Source organism: Odocoileus virginianus, chromosome 5 (assembly GCF_023699985.2).
Source record: "Odocoileus virginianus isolate 20LAN1187 ecotype Illinois chromosome 5, Ovbor_1.2, whole genome shotgun sequence".
NCBI lineage: Eukaryota > Metazoa > Chordata > Mammalia > Artiodactyla > Cervidae > Odocoileus > Odocoileus virginianus.
Window position 1 is genome coordinate 60,284,861 of NC_069678.1, and position 24,434 is coordinate 60,309,294.

Consider the following 24,434-nt stretch of genomic DNA (forward strand, 5'->3'; position numbering starts at 1 on the left):
GGATAGCACCAAGCTCCTGGGGGAAGGGCACCACAATTCCTTCCAATCTCTCTTAGCTTTCCAAAAATGAACATAAAGTTTAAATTATATCAGAGTATTTATTACTCACACACAGATGCGAGACAATCTCCTCTCAAAAAAAAGAAAAAGAAAAACCCAAACCAAAAAACAGCCCTTCTCTCCCCCAAAACCAGAGTGCCATCTGTGGCCACTCAAATTCATCCAACATCCACAGTAATTGTTTAAAGACACAAATGGAAGCATGACCTTCTCCTAAAACTCCTCCAGTGGATTTCCACTGCCTCAGAATAAATTTTAGATCCGCCTCTGTTGCTCATAAACACATCCCTGACCTGAATCTTGTCTTCCTTCTTTCTTGCCTCCTTCCTGCTCCTTCCCTGATCTCCAGCCAACCTGGCTTTCCTTTTGTTCCTTAAGCTTACCAAGTCCTAGGTCTTTGACCCTTGCAAGCCTCACTCCTCAAAGATCTTCACGTGACACAGTGTGAAGTATCTCAGTTCAAATGCCTTCTGGGAAAGAAGCATTTACCACCATTCCCCATTCTCTTTCACATGATTCTTTTTTTTCAATTGATTTTACCACCATCTGAAATTCTCTTGTTTATTCATTTGCTTTGTTAGTCTTCTCATAGTAGGATGCAAGCTCCATGAGAGCAAGGACTCTCCACATCTTATTCACCTGTAACCCATACCTGGAACTATACCTGGATGCTACCTCACAGCATCCCAAAGCCACCACTCTGTATCTTAGTCAAAGTTTGTCAAGAAAGCAACGGGCTCTATTCTTCAATATGCTAACTTGAAGTAAGTTGCCATGACCAGAAAACAGAAAAGAAATCCACATTAAATAATTTGATCTGGCACTTAGATTGAGCAGATTAGACTTTGCTGAAATTATATATTAGGCTTTGTAACTAAGGCAACATAGGTTTTAGTTGGACACACATTTAAATGTATTTTAAATTGTCCCAACTAAAAACTCACCATTAGAAATAATATTTTTACTCTTTAATAAAATGATATACTATAGCATTCCCTGTTCAAATAAATAACTCACCAAATTAAGAAAGATGTTTCTCTTCTGGTGTCCAGAAATGAAGAAAATCATTAGCATGCTTGAAAGGTGGAAGGTACAGGAGGAAGGTTTAACTCTAGCAGGGACACATTCTGAAACCCTAGTACTAGATCACAGAATCTTAAAACTAGTTAGCACCTTCAAAATTACCTAATCTAACCTTTCACTTGAAGACAGAGCTTCCTAGATATTAAATGTAATAACAGCTCTAATACTACATTATATGAAAATTTGTAGCTTTCAAAATACTTTCACATATATTTTATGCTTGATATTTATAACCTAGTCAGAAAGGCAGGAAAGTTCATATCATTTACCATCCTATATATGGGACAATAAAGAGATAGTGACTTGCTCAAGTACATTGCCAGAACCTTGAAACAAGCTGTAAAAAATCAATGCCTACCCACCTGGCAAATTCTTGGCTTCATTCCCACAGCTAATAAAGAATGGTGCCAAAAGATGTTAGAATTTTTTTAATTAAAATCAATTTTTCTTCCTACTCTTTGCCTTCTCTTCCCAATGTTATATGGCTACCCAAGGTCTCTTGGACAGCAAGGAGATCAATCCAGTTAATCCTAAAGGAAATCAACCCTGAATATTCACTGGAAGAACTGATGCTAAAGCTGAAGCTCCAATACTTTGGTCACCTGATGCAAAGAACTGCCTCACTGCAAAAAACCCTGATTCTGGGGAAGACTGAGGGCAAGAGGAGAAGGGGTGATAGAGTATGAAATGGTTGGATGGCATCATCGACTCAATGGACATGAGTTGGAACAAACTCCAGGAGATGATGGAGAGGGAAGCCTGGCGTGCTGCAGTCCATAGGTTCCCAAGGTCATACACGACTCAGTGACTAAACAAGAACAAAGTCACCTCTACTGGTTGGGGCGGTGCCAGGACTATAACCCAAAACAAAACTTGTACTGCCTCACCAAGCTTTAACTTATTAAATGAAAACCAAGAATTCATACCATTTCATGAGACTTGATAGGAGCCATTCTAGCTCATAACACTCATCAATCTCCAGTTACCAGTCTAAATATCTAACACCAAAGAAACAGTAAAATAATGTATGATGTTATGGAATATTATACAACCAGCAAAATAATGTCTTTGGAGATAATATCATAAGGGTCGTAATGACAGCTAACATTTGTTGATCAAACATTTACTATGTAACAAATACTATTCTTTAACTACATCATATATCACAAGTATTATAAAAATGATATTAACTATAGATAACATATCAAGTTCATTTAATCCTTATAATAACCTTTTCACTAGGAATTATCTCATATAGAAGAAGAAACTGAGGAACAGAGGGGTTAAAATATTTTCCTAAGCTAGCATAGTTGGCAAGGGTAGAGCGATCAGGATTTGAATATGGGAACTTTGTCTCCAGTTCCCATGCTCTTAACAAATACCCACGCCTAGGATGGTGATTACAATCTAATGGAAACTAAAAAAGTTATGTGTATAAACATAACAGATTGGTTTTAATTGATATAATTGATTGATATAATTGATAAAAATCTGTATTTTTATTATAAAATTACTAAGAGCTAGCATTTATTGAGTACTTATTTAATACCCCAGATAAAATACAAGTGCAATCTGTATATAAATCTTATTTAATTCTCCACCACTGTGCAGTAGGTATTATGTCCTTCACTTTACTGATGACATTGCTGAGGCTTAAAGAGCTTCAGACTGTCTCTTCCCAAAGTCCGTATTCTACACTCAACAAATGGCAGCAGTATTTATTGTTACTTTCTAATAATGAGATTACTGTTGATTTCAATTTCTTCTTTGTATCTTTCTAAGTTTTCTACAATGAAACCTTGTCTTTGTCTTCCTTAAAATGAGAGGAACACAAATAAAAGAAGCAGAATGTGTGAGATACTAGATTTAAGTGCATGCTCCTGGAATCAGAATGTGACTCTCTGCCAGAGGGAGCCTACGCAGCAGATGGATGCTTTGGGGAGAGCAGAGTGAGCAGAGTTCTGGGTACTTCCTGGCATTATGGAACCATGCTGAAGTCTTCTATGTGCCCAACAGAGTAACGCTGAGTAAGTCTTTACTATGGACCAATACTCTTTTAAATGTCTTACATGTATTAACTCATTTAATTTTCATGGTAACCACATGCTGGGTTGCTTGAATATCCTCCATAGGGTCTGTGATCCTTTGACAGGACTCATTCATTCATTCACTGGATATTTATTGAGCACTTACACATGCCATGCATTGGTGATAAAAAAATGATTAAAACACGGTCCCAGCTCTGACAGAGTCCTTGGTCTTTGGGGAAGGCACAAACAAAGTAGTACATGAACAGAAGATAGCAGCTAAGATTTATTGAGAGATTAACACTTTGCCTCAATGCAACATCAATCATACCTAAGTTTCTAGCCCACCAGTCTGTTCTGCGGACTTTGGCCTTACTATGCTGGTCTCCATGATCAAGTGAAAAATTTCCTTAAAAATCTCTCTCCCTCTCTCTCTCAGCTTATTGGTTCTATAGCTCTGGAGAACTCTGATTGCAAGACGTGAACTTTCTGTTTAATCCTTAAGACTTTTATGTGATTAAATTACCATGAGAAAGACACAGTTATTATCACTCCTGGGCTTCCCAGGTGGCGCTAGTGGTAAAGAACCCACCTGTCAATGCAGGAGACAAAAGAGATGCGAGTTTGATCTTTGGGTTGGGAAGATACCCTGGAGGAGGGCATGGCAACCCACTCCAGTGCTCTTGCCTGGAGAATCTCATGGACAAATGAGCCTGGCAGACTACAGTCCATGGGGTTGTAAAGAGTTGGACATGACTGAGTGAATAAGCACATCATTCTCACTTTCCAGATAAGAAAACATGTTCACTGACTTCCTAAGGTCACACACATGAGATTGAACCTAGGTCTGACTGACTTCAAAGTCAGGGCTCTTAAACCTTCTGCTACTTGGCCTTGAAGAATGGGAACTGAGAACTAAGTCAGCACAGGGCAGGGAGCACCTCACCCTCAACCTAGGAGAATGTGGGAAGGCTTCCTTCCTTGAAGGGGTTGCTTTCGCTTGACCTTGAATGATCAGAACAGACTGTCACCACACAGAGAAGGAAATGGACAGCATATGCAAGGGAAAGAGAAGGCAAGGAGTACCTGTCTGGCCCAGGTGATGAGACACGAGGGCATACAGTGGCCCACGTGTGAAAATGTTGCCCAGCACACAAAGACATTTGCACCTTGCCTTTAAAGCATGAGGAACAATCAAAGGCGAGTGAGGAAAGGGACTTCTCTGATGGCTGTGAAGAGGATGGACTGGAAGGTAGAAACAGCAAGGTCTGGTCAGGTGTGGTAGCAGGGGATGAAAAAAGACAGAACGGAGTCAGGAAGGATATCAACAGCTCTTGAGGACCTCCTGTCTTGACATGAGGCAGGCAGAAAGGAAGAACTGGAAAGGAATCCCAACACTGATTCTGCCTTGGCTACTTGGTAGACACACTTCTTTGAATTAGGGACACAATGAGGCTAAGAGAAACTTAATGATTAAGGTCAATAGCACAGGAGTAGGGTTCTACCTGCTGCAGGGCTTACAGAATACTTTCTACCATTGCTACCATATACCAATGCTGTGGGCAATTTTTCATATGTCATTTTTCAGTGACTCACTAAGGGCATTTATAAAGGTTGGGTGTACTGGGAGCACAGCTAGACCATCAGTATTCTCGTTTTAGGCACTGTATTTCAACTTAGGGAAACTGCTCATTGTAGGAAAAGCCAAGTGACATCATCTCAATTGGCAGAGGTGCCCTGGAATGTGATGTTGAGATAAGTGCTGAGGCCAGAGAGAAAGACGACCATGATTGATTAGTAATGTCTGCTACAGTCAATGAAGGGATAGTATAGGACACAGACACTGAGAATAGAGGATTATAGAATATGCTAGTAATTAACAGTTCGGCGAACAGAAGAGGGAACTCTGTAAGGCTTCTCTGCAAAGAGATGCAGCAATAATCTACCTGAAGAGCAAAATAGCAAGCAGTAATGCCTAGCCACCAAAAGCCACCCACATGTAACCACCTATCTGAGAGACAGCCATCTGAAAAAGAAGCTGGCATTTGCATCACACCCTTTCGATGTTTTCATGTTTATGATCTCATTTGATTTTCATGACAACTCTGCGGGCGGGAGCCAGCATTACTGCTGCCTTACAAATGGGGAGGGTGAGGCCAAAGCAGGTCTAGAACTCATTCAAGGTTGCATAACTATTCAGGAGATAAGAGTCTTTTCAGGTCCTCATCCTTCCCTTTGCACCCCTCTAACTCACTGACAGCATCTGCTTTAGCAGCCCAGGACAAAGCTACAAATGGGCCCATTGTATGGGTACTCAGTAGAGAGATGGCCCTGGGGACATGATCATTTGTTTGCCTTTGGGCAGTTACCCAACCAGCCCCAGCACCTTTGAGCGTGAAAGGCACCACAGGTCCCAAGCCTTTGTCTATTCACAAGTTTTGAATCACTACTAAAGTAAACTTTGACTTGTCCTCTTATATAGAGAATAAAAATCCCAGGAAGGTTGTTTCCCTTGGCTTTGGTTTCCTCAACTGCAAAATGAGGCTGGACTTGATTGGTTCATCTTCCAGGGTAGCGCACACCATCACACTTTCATGATAATGGCCAAGGCTTTCACGGAATCTCAGTGAACACCCAGCTGTCCTTCTCAGGGAGAAAGGGCTATTGTTTCTAGTAGGAGCCAGGCTTTTTGATAAAGTGTTTTGTAGAATGCAAGCTGTGAAAGTTTAGAGTCCACAGGACTAGTGATATCATATGTCCCTTCCCATGATAAAATTCGAGGAATCGGTCAGTGTCATTGAAAGGAGCTCACTGGACTAAAACACTCCTGCTTAGCTGGACTTCTCAGGATGGTGACTGATCTGGAGGCTCACAATTTGATAATAAAATTAACTTGTTTATTTCTGAAGAAGGCTCTTGAAATATCAGTCAAATTCAGATGATCTGTTGTTGGCTTGTCAGCCAGAGACCTGGCTAAATTTCAGACACCAGCCAGATTTTCCAATTACAGCATTATACAAATAAAGAGCACTTGACTAGGAATCAAGATTGGCTCGTAAATGCTGGTTCTGCCTTTTGGTAAGGTTGTCACTTTGAACAAGTCACTTAACATCATTGAGCCTTCTGTTTGAAATGAGGATAGTAATACCTATTTATACTGCACAGAGACAGTGTAGAATAAAACACATACATGAAGATGTGGTACTACTATATACCAGATCTAAGCTTCTGAAGATGGAGTCTACAGCTGCCTTTTTTTTCAGTCATATTCACTGGGCCTTCTGTTTGAAATGAGGATAGTAATACCTATTTATACTGCACAGAGACAGTGTAGAATAAAACACATAAATGAAGATGTGGTACTACTATATACTAGATCTAAGCTTCTGAAGATGGAGTCTACAGCTGCCATTTTTTTCAGTCATATTCACTGGGCCTAGCATTGTAGCTGAGACTAAAGAAAAAGCTTCAGCTATACCTGGTAAATGAATGAACATTTTGGAAACTTTGAGGTCTGTGCATCACACAATTTTACGCCTATGTCCTAAGTGAGCATAATTTCCTTCTACTGTTTGTTAAAGATATGTGACATGGATCACTCTGGGTCTTTTTTTAAAAAGCCTAAAATACTAGTACATAATAGAAGTCTATATGAACTCAGAAGAAACAAAAGTCTCTGATACATAGTCAAAATATTTGTGAATTGGTGTGTAGTTATGATTCTGATATCATTTGTCATGGAGCTCTATCTTTTGCATGGACACGTTTAAGCCTAGAATTGTAGTTGAATTCTCTCTAACTTTGAGCTTGGTACCATTAGCCAAGGTAGGAGCATGATATGCCTCCACTTACTGAACTGTGGGGGAAGAATAAGTCTGACAGGCACCATCATAAGATAGCCATAGAACCAATGTCAGAATAACAGGCTTCTGAGTACCCACCTGTTTCCTGACACATGGATAACCCAGGCCCATGCAGACTGACCTCTGCAAAAGGAAACTGACTTTCCTACCATTAAAGAGGATCCAGCAATTCCACTTCTGGTTGTTTGTCTGAAGAAAACAAAAACACTAGTTCTAAAAGATACATGCATTCCAGTGTTCATCACAGCCTTATTTACAATAGTCAAGATATGGAAGCAATCTAAGTGTCCCTCAACAGATGAATGAATAAAGAAGATACGATAAATACTTGAAAAAAAGTGAAAGTGTTAGTTGCTCAGTCGTATCCAACTCTTTGCAACCCCATGGACTGTAGACTGGCAGGCTCCTCTGTCCATGGGATTCTCTAGGCAAGAATACTAGAGTGGGTAGCCATTTCTTTCTCCAGGGGATCTTCCTTACCCAGGGATCCAACCCTGGTCCCTTACACTGCAGGCAGATTCCTTATCATCTGAGCCACCAGGGAAAGAATCTAGAAACTGCCTGTAATGCAGGAGACCCAGGTTTGATCACTGTGTCAGGAAGATGCTCCAGAGAAGGGAATGGCTACCCACTCTAGTATTCTTGCCTGGAGAACTCCTTAAGTGGTATTATTTACTTAGCTATAAAAGAGAATGAAATCTTGCCATGTGCAACAACATGGGTAGACCTGGAGGGTATTGTGTTAAGCGAAATAAATCGGAGAAAGACAAATACTGTTTGTTTTCACTTATAAGTGGAATCTAAAAAACAAAACTGATAAACAGATATAATAGAACAGAAATAAACTCACAGATACAGAGAACAAATTAGTGGTTGCCAGAGGGGAAGGGGGTGGGGGAACAGGTGAAATAGGTGAAGGTACAAACTACCAACTATAAAATACCAAATTAATAATAGGGATGTAATGCAGTCCATCCTAAAGGAGATCAGTCCTGGGTGTTCATTGGAAGGACTGATGCTGAAGTTGAAACTCCAGTACTATGGCCACCTCATGCGAAGAGTTGACCCATTGGAAAAGACCCTGATACTGGGAGGGATTGCGGGCAGGAGGAGAAGGGGACGACAGAGGATGAGATGCTGAATGGCATCACCGACTCGATGGGCATGAGTTTGAGTAAACTCCGGGAGTTGGTGATAGACAGGGAGGCCTGACGTGCTGCGATTCATGGGGTCGCAAAGAGTCGGACATGACTGAGCAACTGAACTGAAATGAATGTACAGCATAGGGAAAATCGTCAATAATATTATAATAACTTTGTATGGTGAGTAATCCATAAAAATATTGAATCACTATAATATATATCAGACACTAATGTTATATTGTAGGTCAACTATACTTCAACCAAAAAAAAGAGAGAAAGGGACTCAAGGGTATGTGTCTGTTCTTACTTCTCTGAGTCTCTCTCTTAAACATTCTCCTGACCTTTGCTCCAGACCCACTGGCCTCCTTGCTGTGGTATCCACATTCTGAGCCTTTTACTAGCTCTCCCCGCTGCTACTTCGGATTGTTCCTCCAGATAATTACTTGACTGCTCACTCCCTTCCCTCCCTCAAGCCTTTGCTTAAATGTCTTCTCAGAGAAGCTCTGTGCAGGCAAGAATCTGTTTTATTCACTACTGAGCCTCTAGCACCTAGAACCATGTCTAACACCTAGTATGCATTCAATATACAATTTTTAATGCATAAATAGTTCTATGTTCAGAGCTACATAGGAGAGTTGCATAAACGCATTTCTGTTTTTCAGCACAGCAAAAGCAAAGATGCAAAACAAACTTGCAGCATATGTGCAATAGGACAGTAGAGGAAGAATAAAGCAGTAAGAGCAGATAGTAATATGTCTGAATCATTTTTCGTGTATCAGGAAAAGTATGCTTTGAGGTGGGAGGAAGAGGAGTCAATTACAAGAGCTCAAACCTTAGAGGGAGTGAATATGTGGAATCCAAATCATTCAGTGGATGCCAGAGACTCTTAGAGCTGGAATTTCTAGAGGGATGACAGATCAATGCTCGCACTTTGTTTGCGAGGAAACAGAACTCCAGGAAGGTAAAGCAATCCTCTCCACACACAGAGCCGAGAAGTCACAACACTTAAGACTCAAACCTAAGTCTGATGTCTGGGTCCATGGTCTTCCAAACAAAAAACCCAATCTGCACAAATTCAGTGAACATATTGAGTTTCTAAGATTCACAAATTCTCCAGTCAAGACTAATTTGGCATCTTAAAAACCTCACATCCATCACATTGCCACTGCATGCACAAGTATGTCATACAACGTTACATTTGTTTACACACATTAATTTACTTACAATACTTTCCCAAAGTCCAAATGCCTGGCTCTATAGGCATTATTTTCAGATCTGGTCATAAGCCAGAAAAAGGGAAATAGAACCCAGAATGAAAACGAGGAATTGAAGAATGAGAAAAGTGGAGAAAGGAAGGCAAAAATACAAGGAAAACAGAAGGGAGAGAAAAAAGAAAAAACTGTACAGGATATTGACAACAGTGCCTCTGGGAATATCTTTGACTAGCTCTGCTGTAACATGTCTATTTCCATTATGAAATCATTTCCTTGGAGCTAATCCCCAAAATAATTCAAACTCAAGTACATATTTTCAAATGGACTATTTCTTTCCTTTTGCTTCTCAAAAGGTATTATCTATATCTTACAATTAGCACTCCACAATACATATATTTCCCTAGTTATCTCATGTCTATAGATCTTGTTTCTCCAGGAAAAATATAGATTTGAGAATTTATTTTTGTTATATTCACCATAATACCACAAATAATACTTTACAATGTATACTATGAAGTGATCAGAGTTACTTACATCTGGTTTTATTCACTTAGTCAATAAATAAACATCTAAGCATCCACTCTGCATCGTGAGATAAGAATAGAGAGGGGAACGATGGACCTAATTCCTGCCCTCATGGAGCTTACCTCTGAGTCAGAGAGTCAGCAGATACACTGTTAAACAACTGCAGATCATAAAAATAGCTCTTAGGAAAGATAGGAGACAGATGGACTCAATGCCCAGGGTGTGTGTCTGGGAGCTTGGGATGACAAGGAGGGGAGGGAAGGCCTCCAGACAAGGTGGCAGGACTGCTGGACCACAAGAGAATCAGTTACTCCATGAGCTGGAAAAACAATGTTCTTGCAGGGCAAAAGTCCTGATGCAGGAAAGTATTTGCTCTAGACAATCTGAGACAGGTAACAAAGCTGTTGGTGTACATGCCATACTAGATGAGCTTGATGAAGCACAGAAGGCCAGAGCTCCTGGCTCCTTAACAATCATCTTTCTCCCTTTCTTAATTCCATTCATGAGTTTCCATAATGCAAGTGGGCTTTCCTAGTGGCTCACTGGTAAAGATTCTGCCTGCCAATGCAGGATACACAGCTTCAACCGCTGAGTTGGGAAGATCCATCCCCTGGAGGAGGAAATAGCAGCCCACTCCAGTATTCTTGCCTGAAAAATCCCATGGACAGAGGAGCCTGGCAGGCTACAGTCCATGGGGTTGCAAAGAGCTGGACATGACTGAGCGACCAAGCACAGCACAGCACTGCACATACCACAATTACGAAAGTAAAATTGAACAGAATTTAAAAATCCAGCGTTGAGAGTCTCTAAAAGCTCTAAAAATACCCCAAAAAATCCCTTTGAAATTTCTCTCCATCTCCTCATTGTCCTCCAGTAAACCTTCCTGCCCTCAAATAGCAATATTAGAAACTGAAAACACATTTAATGTCATTGTTTTCTTTTGGCTAACTACTATATAAAATGTCACGTTCTTTATACATTTCATGGCAAATATTTAGTTTCAGGTAGATAATCTTTGATGGACTTAGTTAGAGAATCCAACTGCTGTTTACATCATTATTGTTACAGAAAGATTTATTTCAAGTGACCGTTTCACAGACAAACTCAGGAACATAAAAACTGTGAGTTGCTGACTTCCTGCAACTTGTTTATTTGAAACACGGATAGCATATGTGCCAAATCCAACAGAGAAAATTATTCACAGTCTTCTAGCATGGTTTATCTAAGTTAATTTTTTTAAAGACTACATGTTCTTTTAGAGATTTAAAGTTGACCTTGGGAATTAGATGGGAGTTTATACATGAAAGGAGGCTCTTTCCAACCCTGAGCCCTTTAAGAAGGAGAGAAATTGCATAAGGAATGGAATATTTATTAAAATCTCATATGCCTCCTTAAGATTTTCCGAAACAACATCATTATTTCTGGGAAGGGAATTGATAGAAAAGTGAGAAGCAGTCCCTTTAAACCCTCTTAGCTATCTACAAAATGAACAGTTGCAGCTTCAAAATGCTTTGTTCCTTTGATTACAGCAAAGAATCTTCCAAACAAATAAACTTCATTTCTAGATAGGGGAAAGAAAAGCTTTTACCATTACAAGGTTCCTTGCAACAACAGAAGATCAGTTAACCTAGAATTCCTTAAATTTTTCTAAACATTGATTTTGGAGATAATAGGTATTAGCAAGGAATTGAGAAGTGTGATTCTGTGAGTACTCATATTTAAAAGAGAGACAGACGCAACCAATAAAACTTAGGGCGTAGTTTTCAATCAGGTTAACATGTCCACTTGGATACAAAGCAAAAAGAAAAAGTTCATATTTAAAATGTTATGGGGGATCAAAACTAGGAGCTTTGTGATGAACATGGGTCCAGAATCTATTCTCCTATTTTTTTACCTCAATGTATTAGTTTTTATTCTTGCAATTTAGAAGAAGTACTGCAGAAGCACTCAGGGCAGAATATATTTACTGATAGGCAATTGTGACTAATAAAGACAATAAAATTGATTAAATTAATCTGCACATTGCAGTTAAACCCAGTGAATCCTTAAAATATGCTTGCTAACTTTAAAAATTATTTTAGGATGAAACCATTGGCACCCCCAAACTTTTCTTTCCAGTAAAACATCTAAGAGCCTGAATAGGGAACTGAAAACATCAGCACTTTCAGTCCAGTTCTGCCAGGCAAGGGAAAACTTCCCATACTGTCTTACAAATTAACAAATGTCCCTGGAAACCCTGACTCAGTTTCACTTACTTTAAAAAAAAGTAGCTAAAAGGTCATTTTCAAACTTTAATAATAACATATGTAAAATAACAAAATTCTTGAATAGTTGCTCTAATCACACAGACTGCACTGTAAGCTTGGCCAATACACACACCCTTTATGAGTATTAATAATTCCTTTTGCTCATCCTTTTTCCCTTCATAGTCATACTACTTAAGGCTCCACATCACATGATATTCTTTAGGAAAGACCCAATACTAACCATTGCCCAAAAAATGTAGAAATCAACAAATCAAGTCCCTTAAAATACACTTTTGAAAGGAAAATATTTGAAAAGTCATGGAGCCACAAAGTATACTACCAGTAACGTGCTTGAGGTCCATGCAGGATTATTTCACTGCCTTCTGTGATGCTGGAACCAGTGTAGAGGTAGTAACAATGCTCCTCTATGGCCGGAATTTCTAATAGACATAGAATGAATGGAGCCTATATCCTATTCCATCAAAATGAGAACACAAAAGTAAACCATGAGCCATTTTGATGAACATTTGTTTACTCTTGCTTTACATAAAGTAGAGAAGCACCTTTGAAAAGTTGCCATGGCCATGCTTTTCCTGAGCAGCAGACATTAATAAATACCAAAAACACATACACACAAATGCAAATGTGAGTTTTCTCCCTTTCTAGAGTAATGTATATGGGCAGATGACATATGTGTGTATAACTATGCATGAGTGTGTGTGTGTGTGTGTGTGTGAGTGATTGTGTGTGTCACATGTACTAATTAAGAAGAGACAATATTTTAATGATCTGGATGTTTGGTGACACATTCTCTGAGCCCACTGATGTTTGGAAGACGGCTGCCATGACTGGATTTTCAGTTCCTTTTAGGGGATTTCTTATCTTTCCAAGACTATCTTGATAGGTAGAAGTCTAGCTTCCTCTAGGGAAGAGTCAAGTAGGAATGATAACTGCTATAACACACTTTCAGAGTAAGAGAATTAAAGAGGTGAAATTGTGAGATGCAGTATCAGAAACTTGCATATATTGGCAGAAAGGCAGGCATCTAAGTTGGAAGGCCATTGATAGGCAAACTGGACTTTTAGTTAAGATTCCCGCCAGCCTTTCTAAGGTCATTGAACCAAGAAGATAATAAGTCTTGAATAGCACTGAAGCAGAACTATAGGTAGATTAAAAATATTGGTTTCATTTAAATTTTTAAGCTACTGGAAACACCTGTCCAATTTCTTTTGCAAGGATCTGATGGATGGGAATCGCATTCCTAGTGTCACCTTTAATTCCTAACAGAACTAAGATAACATCCTTCATTAGATAAATTTGGCAAACGCAGAGCAATAGTGTTAATTCAGCTCCAACACAAGTCTTTGTTACAGTTCTCCTTTCAGTGTAGTCAGCTCAGATAAGCTTATCACAGGGCTTTGAACTGACATTCTGGGATCACACAATAGACAATATTACCAGAAGAATCATTAACAAGCATAAAAAAAATATTACTTCCTTCAGCGATAATTTCAGTCCATAGTTTATAAGGCAAGAAGTAAATCTTCCGCGTCCCTGTGTAAGATTAAAATCTAATCAGAACGTATGTGGATTTATTAAGAAATGTTACATGAAATGTAGCTGGAGAAATCTAGTACCTCTATAGACACATATTTTTTCTGAAGAGGGCAATGCACATGAGCTTCTAAATGAAAACTCCCTCAGTAATGCTCTGTTTGTCTTGCTTTGTTATTCAAAGGTTAAATTCAGTTTGAATTAATGAAAATGATTTGATCTTAGATCATTAGTAAACTTAGTTTATTTAGGCCTGTGTTTAAAGAACTAGCTTAAGAACCCTTTGCAAACAAGACTAGGCTCCATAACAAAATGATACCCAATCTCTCTTTTAAGGCTATTTTCTAAAATCTGTGGGCCATGACTGTAGAATTCTTCACTCCCCCAAATCACATTAACAATGTTTGACATGATGACAGACAGAGCAAAAAGAATTCATTTCTGCCAAATAAGTATAGGCAACACTGCTGTTTTTCTTTTTTCTCCCCCCCCCAACCATTCTCTTCTTATTCCATTTTGGTAAATTTCTAAGGAATGTTTCAAATCTGTAAGACAGACCTTGACTTAAGAGGTGGCCTCTCTGCCATTTTCATGGCAGATTTGAGACCCATTATGCACTCGATTCTGCATTGTGAAATCCAGGCTGGGGACAAATTTCTGCCTGTCATCTTAGGAAAGGCCAGGAGTTTTGCACCATCCTGTAGTGTGAAAGCAGAAAATCAAAGCCAGGGTAGGGCTGCCTGCTTCTTTCCTAATCAGCTTGCTGCTTCTCTGAGGCAATCTTGGTTGTCACCATGTCAAGCTTAGAAGGGTAGTTTAGTAGAATAAAATGTAGTTTAAACATCTCCCCCAGGAAAGTTCCTCTTTACACTTAATATTTGAATGCAAAAAGCTAATCAGTTAATTCGATACTTGGCTAAGAACCATGGCACAGGCAAGGCATTTAAGCAGCACAAAATTCTTTTTTAAAAAAACCTGATAAGAGCCCGAATAAGAAGACAAGAGTCCCAGATATTTTCCTCACATCATTCATTCTGTTGAAATGACAGCCCCATAAAACTAGAGCCTGCAGACAAGATGAAACCTCTCACCCCAAAGATATGATGTAAATTGCAGAGATAAAAACATCTTAGAAGAATTTTTACAAATTTTAAACAGTTCACTGAAAATGACAGCATGGATAACTCTGTCAATGACCTCTCCTGTCTACTGTCAATTTCAGAAGACAAGTTTCCACTGTAAATGTTTAATCAGTGTAGTCCCGGGAACCCAGAGCAGAAAACCTTATCTTCTCTCCCAACTTCTCTGCTTTGCAAGCTCTTTGGTAGCTCTATCTCAGTTCCTTGCAAGCACTTTAGGTTTTTCTCTCTCATAAGAGCTGGGAGCTCTGTAGGTTCTGAGCTAAACAGAAACCCTGTGGTTTGATTCCATTAGTCTGAGCCCTGGTCCGCTGCAAGCTAACTGCAGCATTTCTATTTGCACATCCTGGCAACCGGGTTCTAGACCAGCCACAAACACAGTCTGCACACATATTTCAACGCTGTTCTCCCCAAATCTTGCCTGCAGCCAGTCAACCACAACAGAAAGCATCCTACCTTCCATCATGGTGGCAGAATTGCATTCCTTAATTTCCAAAGAGTCTGAAAAAACACAGGAGGATACGATTCCAGGTCTCAGCTTAAGTTCTCGCAACGCTGCCGCCGCCGAGAGATCTGCCGTGTCCGCTGCTGAAGCCAAAGGAGACCAGTGTTAACCCCAGAGACAGGCCATGGGTGCTGCTGGTGCGGCTTCACCTACAGGCTCCCAGGAAGATGCTGCGAGAGAAAGGGAGAGGAGCAGCCAGCCGGCCGAGCTGCGCCGCCTGCGCTGCCGCGGCCAATCCCTTCAGCTCTGGACCGCGTCACATGGTAGCCAGCCCGCATCTCCTGACACAATACCCCGGGAGAGCACACAGAACCTATTTCCCGTCCCCATTCCCCTCCACCCCCATCCCCTCCGGCTTGTCACCGAATGCACAGCCCCTTCCCCACCTGGTGACGCACTTCCCCCGCCCCTCCTCTTCGTTTTAAGCCTATTGCAGCGGCTGGGTACCCGAGATTAATTATCAGACGCCGCCAGCTTCACCGGGGACTCGGGCATGAAAGGAGCACCTAAGTGACTCGCTGCGGAGGGGACTTATTAATATTATTATTTTTTTTAAAGAAAAACTTCTCAATAATTCCGTGCAGCCTGGAGTCTTGGCTGCATACACTCAAGCTCCCATTCCCATCTCCCTTTGCCCTGAAGGAATTCCAAATGTCAGTATCTGTGGCCTCCGGACACATCTGTGACTCTCTCTCTCTCTCTCATTCAAGGGAGAAAAATCAATCCGGCTGACGTCACATCATAAACAATTATCCCCAAAAGGATGGTGCAGAAGAAATTTCACCCCAGCTGCCTTCAAGAGAGCCAGGGGATTAATCGCGCATGACATGCCGAAGGGCTGGGAACTGTCATTAAAACAAAGAAACAAAAGAACCCACCCGAGTGGGGCTCTGGAATCGCAGTGGCAACGCATGAGATAATTTCTGGGGCGGGAGGCGGGAGAGAGGGGAGCAGGCAGGGAGGGAGGCCTCAGATGGACTACAGCTATCCGTGCGCGCCGCTTCCTCCGCACTGGACCCGGGCAGCCGGCCGCCACGGGAACCGCGGGGCGCAGCTCTGCCCCGCAGCGTTGGAGTCCCGCCGCCAGCGCATCCTTCCGGCCCAGCGCGCACGTGAGCCGCCGCGCAGCCCCAGGTGGAGAGTGGCCGCTACTACCTACTGCAGTCCCTGTAGGAAACCCAACTTTCTTCTAAATGACACCTTTTTTTTTTTTTTTTTGCCAAGCGCCTCTAGGATCTATCTGCAGGCCTGCAAGCTCATTCGTTCACTCCAGTGGGGATTCGGCGGAGGACCCAATTCGGAGCCCTGGCCCGAGGGGCGGGTGGAGTCCAGGTTATACGGCTTCCAGGGATGGGGTCTGGGCGTCGTGCTGCTGCTTAAGTGGGAAAGGTTACGACACCTCGCCTGCTGGGTCGAGACTCTGTCACGTGACTGGTCCCTAGGGGTCCGGGAGCCTTTCAGAGGGCCCCCAAGTACCAGAGGGTCTGGCGATCCTCAGTTCCCTTCTAGCAGGCTTAGCCCTCAGAGCGCTGAGGAAGCAGAGGGCAGGCGGAGTTTGGGAGGGAGGAGGAGACAGAAAGGAGACGGGGGAAAAAAGGAAAGGCCTCTTCAGAGCCCTGGGAGACAACAGCACCAGTGGGCATTTCTACCTCTACGATCTGGCAGCGTGGCTAGGAGAAAGGCCATTCCATCCCAGAGCAGTTGTGAACATCAAAGGAAATAAGGTGCTTTACACCATCAAGGTTGAATCTCCAATAATATTGTTAATTATTTATATTATACATACACCCATGAACTTTTCATATTGCCCAACCATGGACATAGTGTAGTTCTTTCTATGAGAGCAAATAGTCTATGAGAGAGGTATTGGTGGCTGAGATCTACTAGAGAAAGTATAACTAGAAGAGCTAACTGAAACCATATTAAACAGAAGAGAAAAATCCAGTTCCTTAGCAACTTAGAAGTTTTGAAAAATTCATTGTTCTCCCTAAGGACACATATTTCAATGGCCTTGAAATTTCAAAATGAAACTCTCCAGGAGATACAAATACTTATGCCTTTTCCCTTAAATCTGTGAAGCAGTTGAATTTAAAAGAGGGAAGAATTCTGAAGCAAAACATAGTCTTGAGTACAATTTACAGTTCTCTGAAAACTGCAATAGTATTATTGCAAAAAGCAGATTTATTAGTGTGGGAGCCTTTAGCCAAACGTTTTGTAACAGTTAAGAATATGGATAGATATTGGTGTCAAACAGACTGAGATCAAGTTCTGTCTCTGCCACTTCATGAGCTCTGTGACCCTGGACAAGTTATGTAATTCTCTGTGACTCACAGCTTCCTTATTTGTGAAATGGAGATAATAGTACCAAGTTCATAGGACTATAAATAGTACTAATAACAAACTTTATTAATGACTTACTGTGTGCTAAGCAGTGTCCTAAATACTTTGCCAGTAAATTTCTTAGTATTGTGTCTGGAGTATAATAAACCCTCCATGTTGTCTTTTTAAGATTATTTCTACCAAAGGGCTACCAGAGGCATCAAAGAAGCTCATAGCCAACTGAGAGTTATATCACATACACAGAGAACAACTTAGTGAAAGATTAGGTGATGCATCCAGAGGTATAATGTTGTTAGTTCTCAGAGACTGCTGTGTAGAAGAGTGATTACTGAATAATATAGGGAACTCTAAATTAGAAAATTGTCTTAATATGGAGTCTGGAGGTAAGTGCAGGCCCTGAGGTGCAGGGCTCGGCAACCTTGTCAAAGATGTAAGGGGAAAAGAGAGCCAGGAAAGCCCAGACTGCCTGCCTTTTCTCACCTAATGTGAGTTTTACAGTGCGTTAGAGCAAACCTCTCTGATTTGGTGTGGGCACACATCAGTTTTGTTTGCGACTAGCCAGAGACAGGAAGTGGAGAAGGAAATGGCAACCCACTCCAGTATTCTGGCCTGGAGAATCCCAGAGACAGAGGAGCCTGGTAGGCTGCCGTCTATGAGGTCACACAGAGTTGGACATGACTGAAGCGACTTAGCAGCAACAGCAACAGAGACAGGAAGACGACTCAGAGCTTCTTCTGGTTAGTGGAGTGTTCATAGAAAAAAGAAGTGTCTAGTTATGATTGCTAGAGAAGGAACAAGAAAGGGATGTATGATAAAGGTTGTTAGGTCAGTATCAAGACTGGTTAAACTTTATGCAAGCTTATAAAAAAAATTACCATCAGTTATAAAAGCATCTGATGAGCAAAGTTCTGCTTCAAATAAAAAACTGTTCAAGTACGTTATCAGAAAAAGATTACACATTCTAATTTTTTTCATAGGTTTTTTTGGGGAAAAAAGTTATTTTCTCAAGAAGGAAGTACTTTAGATTGTAGCCCCAATTTCATCCCTTCTTAGGATAGCTTTTTCTTATCAAAGAGTACAAAGGAGAATTTCTAGCTGTTATAATAGTGAAATTTTTTTTTTTTCTTTTTTCTAGTTTTAAATGGAAGACAAAGGATCTGTGGAAAAGATCAAATTACTAACTTGCCCTGAAGTACAAGGGATATGCAGGAGTCTAACCCAGGGTGGCAGATGTGTGCCCAGATCACACCAGGCTCTCAGAGAGTGCCTAAGACTAGTCCAAGACCCAAAAACTTAATTGCTGAAATCACTAGACATTTAAAATTTTTTTCTGAAATAATATTTGTATGCTCATGATGCTTTGCCAACTAATGCGAAGAGCCAAACTGTTGGAAAAGACCCTGATGCTGGGAAAGATTGAGAGCATCGAGAGAGGAGAAAGGGACAACAGAGGATGAGATTGTTGGATGGCATCACTGACTCGTTGGTGCTGAGTTTGAGCAAGCTCCGGGAGATAGTGAAGGACAGGGAAGCCTGGCGTGCTGCAGTCCATGAGGTGGCAAAGAGTCAGACACGACTTAGTGACTAACTGAACAGAACCGAAGTCCTATTACACTTAAAAAAAACAAATCCTATTATATCATTTACCATACACATTGAATTTCTTCACTATTTCTCAATTATAGTGTGTATGTGGTGGGGGTCAGGAATCAGCTTATATTTCAGAAAGAGAAAGAAAATAATCAGAACTGAGTCACAAAGGAAGAAACAAAATTAACACAAAAGGAAAGCTTTTAAAAATGGACCCAGATATATAGCTCCAAGATAGTGACCTCAGGACGACACTGACTCTGTCCCTCTTGCTCTCCCTGCTGAAGCAGTTCAGTAAATGTCAGAAGGAAAGTATTTTCTAAGCTCTGGAAATCAGCAAGGGTCCCACTTGAAGAATTAAATTTCCATGGGATGAAACAGATGAGGAACCAAAAATATATATACCCATGCTCAGTATATTTCTATTCTTTGTTAAGAAGAAAAACCCCAACTGGAACTGCCATGGGCAGAGAAGGAATCTTATGAGTATCTCCCAGTAAGGGAAGCACTGCAGAGCTGAGGGAGAGCAGGAATTCAGTCCTCCAGGAAGCAAGGTGACCAGAACCAAGTACTCACAGCTCTGTTTCTCCCAGCCCATCAACTTCTTTTTGCTTCCTCGTTTTTCTGCCTGTGATCAGAGAGCTGGCCATTTGAGTCCTTCAGGCTCATATCTTCATAGCTTGACTATCCAAGATCTACTTCAAAAAAGACTTCCAGGAAGTACTCTGGCTGACTCTGGTTTGGAGCACTGTTCAAACTTTGGACCCATTAACTAGCCAGGTTGATGACGTCTCATGATGGACTTCTTCAAATCTAAAGTTACTTTGGGCATAGTCATATCTCCATTACTAAGACTAAACACAGGAGGAAAACAGGCACGTTTCTATGACCAGCAATAATCTGAACCCCTAATGACTAGGGGGATAGAAGAGACATTGTCAAAGGAAGAGAAGGCGCTATTACCAGAATAAATGTTGGGAGAGCAACTATAAAACAAAAAGTGTCCATCACGTAGACATTACTCAGCGAAGCAAAGATAAAATTTGCAGGATTCATGATGGCAGAGGGACTCAGATGCCATACTCACGGCATTTAGCATATGCGAAAGGTTATTCGTATTTTCTCACTCACTACATTCAGAGGGAAACTTGCAGACCCTATAGTCATCCTCTTCCTCTCTGTGGGAAAGGAGGACAGAAAAGGAGAGAACTCTCCCTATTTGTTGATCCACAGACAACAAAGACGTGCCCTGAAATGTTTGCCACCCTTGGGTTCATCACTTCCCAGAGAACCACGTATCTAGGTCTATACCAGTACTGCAGGAACTTCTGTCAGCTGGGAGTACTGCTATATCTAGACTTACATTGACAAAGATAAGCAGTAAACACTGAACACCGCAGCAGAATCAGCGATTTCACAAGATGGGGAGGGTAAACAATCAGAGCTCCACTAGAGTGGAGGAAATGTAGAAACCCAGAGAGGCAATCTTTAAAAAGTCAGTTTTTGACTTTTGATAGAATTTCAGGGATATAGCAGCAGTAAACAAGAGCAGACTGCTCTGATAAGAGTGTACTGAAGGCCAGAAAGAGAGCATGAAAGTAGTAAAAGCATTCTTATTAAAATCGTTAAATGTTATAACTGTAAAGATATGATACTGATATTAATGGGCCTGGTGGCAATATGCTTGAAATATAGACTGTCCCAAACACAGTGGAATTTTTTTCCCTTTGATGAATCAGTTAATTCAGATAAAGCTTTAACAGTTTGAGAAAGTAAAAAGATAAAGCTCTGAAATTCATTCGTGAATTATAAAATCTAACAAAAAATAATTTAAAAGTAGCTCAATCTTGCTTCTGAATATTGATGCAAAACTTTAACATAAAATAACAGTAAATGAAATCTAGCTTTTCAAAAGCTTTATATGTATTTATATATATTTAATATACATATATTACAGATATGCTAATAAGTTAGACAAGGGTAAGAAAAAGTAATTCAACATTAAGAAGTCTAAAGTATTATTCACAATGTTAAGCTATTGAAAACAAAATTATGTAATTATCTCCACAATTGCTGAGGAGATATCTGATAAATTTCAACTTTTATCACTCATTAAATAAATAAAAATCTATTATAGAAAGATATTTTTAAAAGTTCCTTGGTATGATGAGATAAGCAAATCTCTTCCCTAAATCTGTCATCTTATTAAATGGAGACATGTTGAAAACCATCTTTATTGAAATCAGAAATAAGACTTAAATTATGCCTGTTATTTAATACTTAATACTGTTCTGTGGATGCTGGCCAAAAAATTAGGGATAAAAATTATAAAATAGTGTCAAAGATTGTGACATGTATTAAGCACAGCATTTTCTCTATTGGAATACACAGGAAGACTGCATTTGTTGGTTTTCCTTGCATCTGGATGGAGTTATATGACTGAAATAAGGCAGTGGAATTTTCCAGGCCTGACCTTTGCAGACACCCTACATACTCTCCATACCTCTTTTTCCCCTTCCACATGGCAAAGAGCTGCTTGATATTCATTAGACTTCAAATGCACAAAAACTAAACTTGTGTCCATCTCTGTACCATTTATAAACACTATATATGTGAATATGTACAGTTTGCATATTGTAAGTGTGTATAATCTTTTGTGAATGATATATCCCAAAGTATATATCTTTAAAAGAACTTGAGGAAGAGTAATCCAAACAGGGGACACTTCAGGTGTAGAGGCCATCAAAAGGGAAAAGATGATAAGCAGCAACATGGTGCTTGGCAAGAACAAGTGCCTTACACCCCCCCCCCCCAAAAAAAAAACAAGTGCCTTACAGAAGGCAGCAAAAAGGAGCCAAGAAGGATGTAGTTGACTCATTTTCTAAGATTGGTATGATGTGAAAACACCAGCTATGTTCAACATAAGAAATACTGGGAAAACACTAGTCACAAGAACTCAAGGAAACAAAATCTCATCTGATGACCTCAAAGATCATCAAATTCAAGCTAATTACTGAAGATGTTCAGTAATTAAATCAGTAATTCAGTAATTCCAAAAACTACCTAATTTCCATGACTTGTTTCTTACCTGTGACAGATTGTACTCCCTGGTCAAAAAATGGCAGATCATGATTGAAGCTAATATTGATGTCAAGCCTACCCATATTGTTTGTTTCATCTATTCTGTGTGAGTTTTACTAAAAATGCAACAATTAGATTTGGAAGACCTTCTATGCCCAGCACCAACAGGTCTGCCAAGTCTAGAAGAAGATGATGGAAATTGTGACCCAAGAGGAGCAGACAAATGACTTGAAAGGGGTAGTCAATAAATTGATTTCAGATAGCATCAGAAAAGACATAGAAAAAGCTTGACAGTCTATTTATCTGCTCCATGATGTCTTTGTTAGAAAAGTAAAAATGCTGAAGAAGCTCAAATTTGAATTGGGAAAACTCCAGAGTGTCATTGTGAAGATAATTTTTGGAGAAGCTACTGGAGATGAGACAGGTGCTAAAGTCTAATGAGCTAATGGATATGAGCCACCAGTCCAAGAATCTGTTTAAAATTCAGACAATTAATGATGGTAAATAAAAGATCTTATTTGTGATGTTTAAAAAACAAAGGAAAGAACTAGGTATGTTCTGGAATCTAAAACTGCACTGCTTGATACAGTAGTCACTACTACATGTGATTATTTAGCAACTGAAATGTGCCTGGTCTGATAGAAAAAATCTTATGGTTTCCAAAGGGGAAAGGCATGGAAGAGGGATAAATCAGGACCTTGGGATTAACATATATACACTACTGTGTATAAAATACATAACCAGCAAGGACCCACTATATTTTATATACTATATCATACAGGGAATTATAGTCAATATCTTATAATAACCTATAATGGAAAATAATTTAAAAATAATATATATATATATTGTATGCAACTGAATCACTTTGCTGTACATCTGAAACTAATGCAACATTATACATCAACTATATTTCAATAATTTCTTTAAAAAAGATATGTGACTAGTCTGAATTGAGATGTAATACAATGTGATCACATACATTATGTGATAAAATGCACACTTGATTTTGAGTGTGCACTTTTGATTTTGAGAGGACAAAACAAAGAGAGCCTAAAATATCACATTTATAAATTTGATATTGATTACTTGTTGAAATGATAATATTGTATATATTTGAGTAAATAAAATATATTAGTAAATTAATCATGTTTCTTTTTAATGTGTGTACATGAAAATTTTAAATTATATATATGGTTCACTTTTGTGGTCCACATTATATTTCTGTTTTTCTTCTGGAGACTGACAGAAAACCAGTAACAAACATTGTGGGTAAGTATGGGATGAATTAATTTAAGAGGTTATGTGTTAAGTGTGTATATCATGACCACATTCACATTTATTCATTTCTTCACCCAACAAAGAACTGTTAAGAATTATCTATACCCAGGCACTGTGTCAGGTTTGGGGGACACAAAAAATGGAAAAGACATAAACTTTTCAAGAAGCCTATAGCACGGGGGAGGAGGCAGATAAGCAAACCAAAAATTATGATACTGGTTTATAAATGTTCAGAGTTAAGGCAACACAAAAGAGGGGGCACTTGGGGTAAAAGGGTGGGGCAAATAAGGCTTTCAAGAAGAACTGCTTGACCTGTCTTTTAAGGGCAAATAGGATAATCTTATAGATCCATCCTTATCCAGCCCTACCTCATTCTTATTTCTCTCCAACTTGGATTTTTCTGATAGCCTTTTCATTGTTCTGGCTAGATGTCCTGTTCAGTGGTCGACAAAAAAGCCCATCGTCAAACTTTAGCATCAACTTACTTAAACTCAGTCCTGGTTTTCCTTTAATGATACATTTTCTCTTTCCTCTGTATCCACTCTACTGAAGACCATCTCTCTCTGCCATATCCTACTCTTCATGCCCAACACGCTAGGTGAGAAAGGGGTGACATTGTCTTACTTCCCCATTTCAGCTTCTGGGTCAAACACTTGTTGCCATTGCCAAAATCATCTTCTAGGTCCTTCCTGCCTACCTCCCCCATGTTAGTTGTTTTTCTTTTTTATTTTTTTTTCTTTTTTATTTTTTTCCGTTTATTTTTATTAGTTGGAGGCTAATTACT

General features: G+C 39.9%; 1 protein-coding gene and 1 pseudogene across 21 annotated transcripts in view; one reads left to right on the plus strand and one right to left on the minus strand.

The window, feature by feature from the left end:
* Nucleotides 1-16,028, minus strand: part of SGIP1 (SH3GL interacting endocytic adaptor 1) — a 229,972-nt gene extending 213,944 nt beyond the window's left edge. For 10 of the 21 annotated variants that reach the window (XM_070468011.1, XM_070468003.1, XM_070468001.1 and 7 more), the window contains exon 1: nucleotides 15,310-15,700. In XM_070468011.1, coding sequence (XP_070324112.1) covers nucleotides 15,310-15,319 — 10 coding nt within the window. In that variant the 5' untranslated portion in view covers nucleotides 15,320-15,700. Of the gene's footprint in view, nucleotides 1-15,309; nucleotides 15,702-15,744 lie in introns of those variants that run through there. The other 11 variants (XM_070467999.1, XM_070467996.1, XM_070468007.1 and 8 more) reach the window with 3 other exon arrangements.
* Nucleotides 16,029-18,068: 2,040 nt separating this feature from the next.
* Nucleotides 18,069-23,449, plus strand: LOC110127521 (small ribosomal subunit protein eS1-like; annotated as a pseudogene).
* Nucleotides 23,450-24,434: the final 985 nt, after the last annotated feature.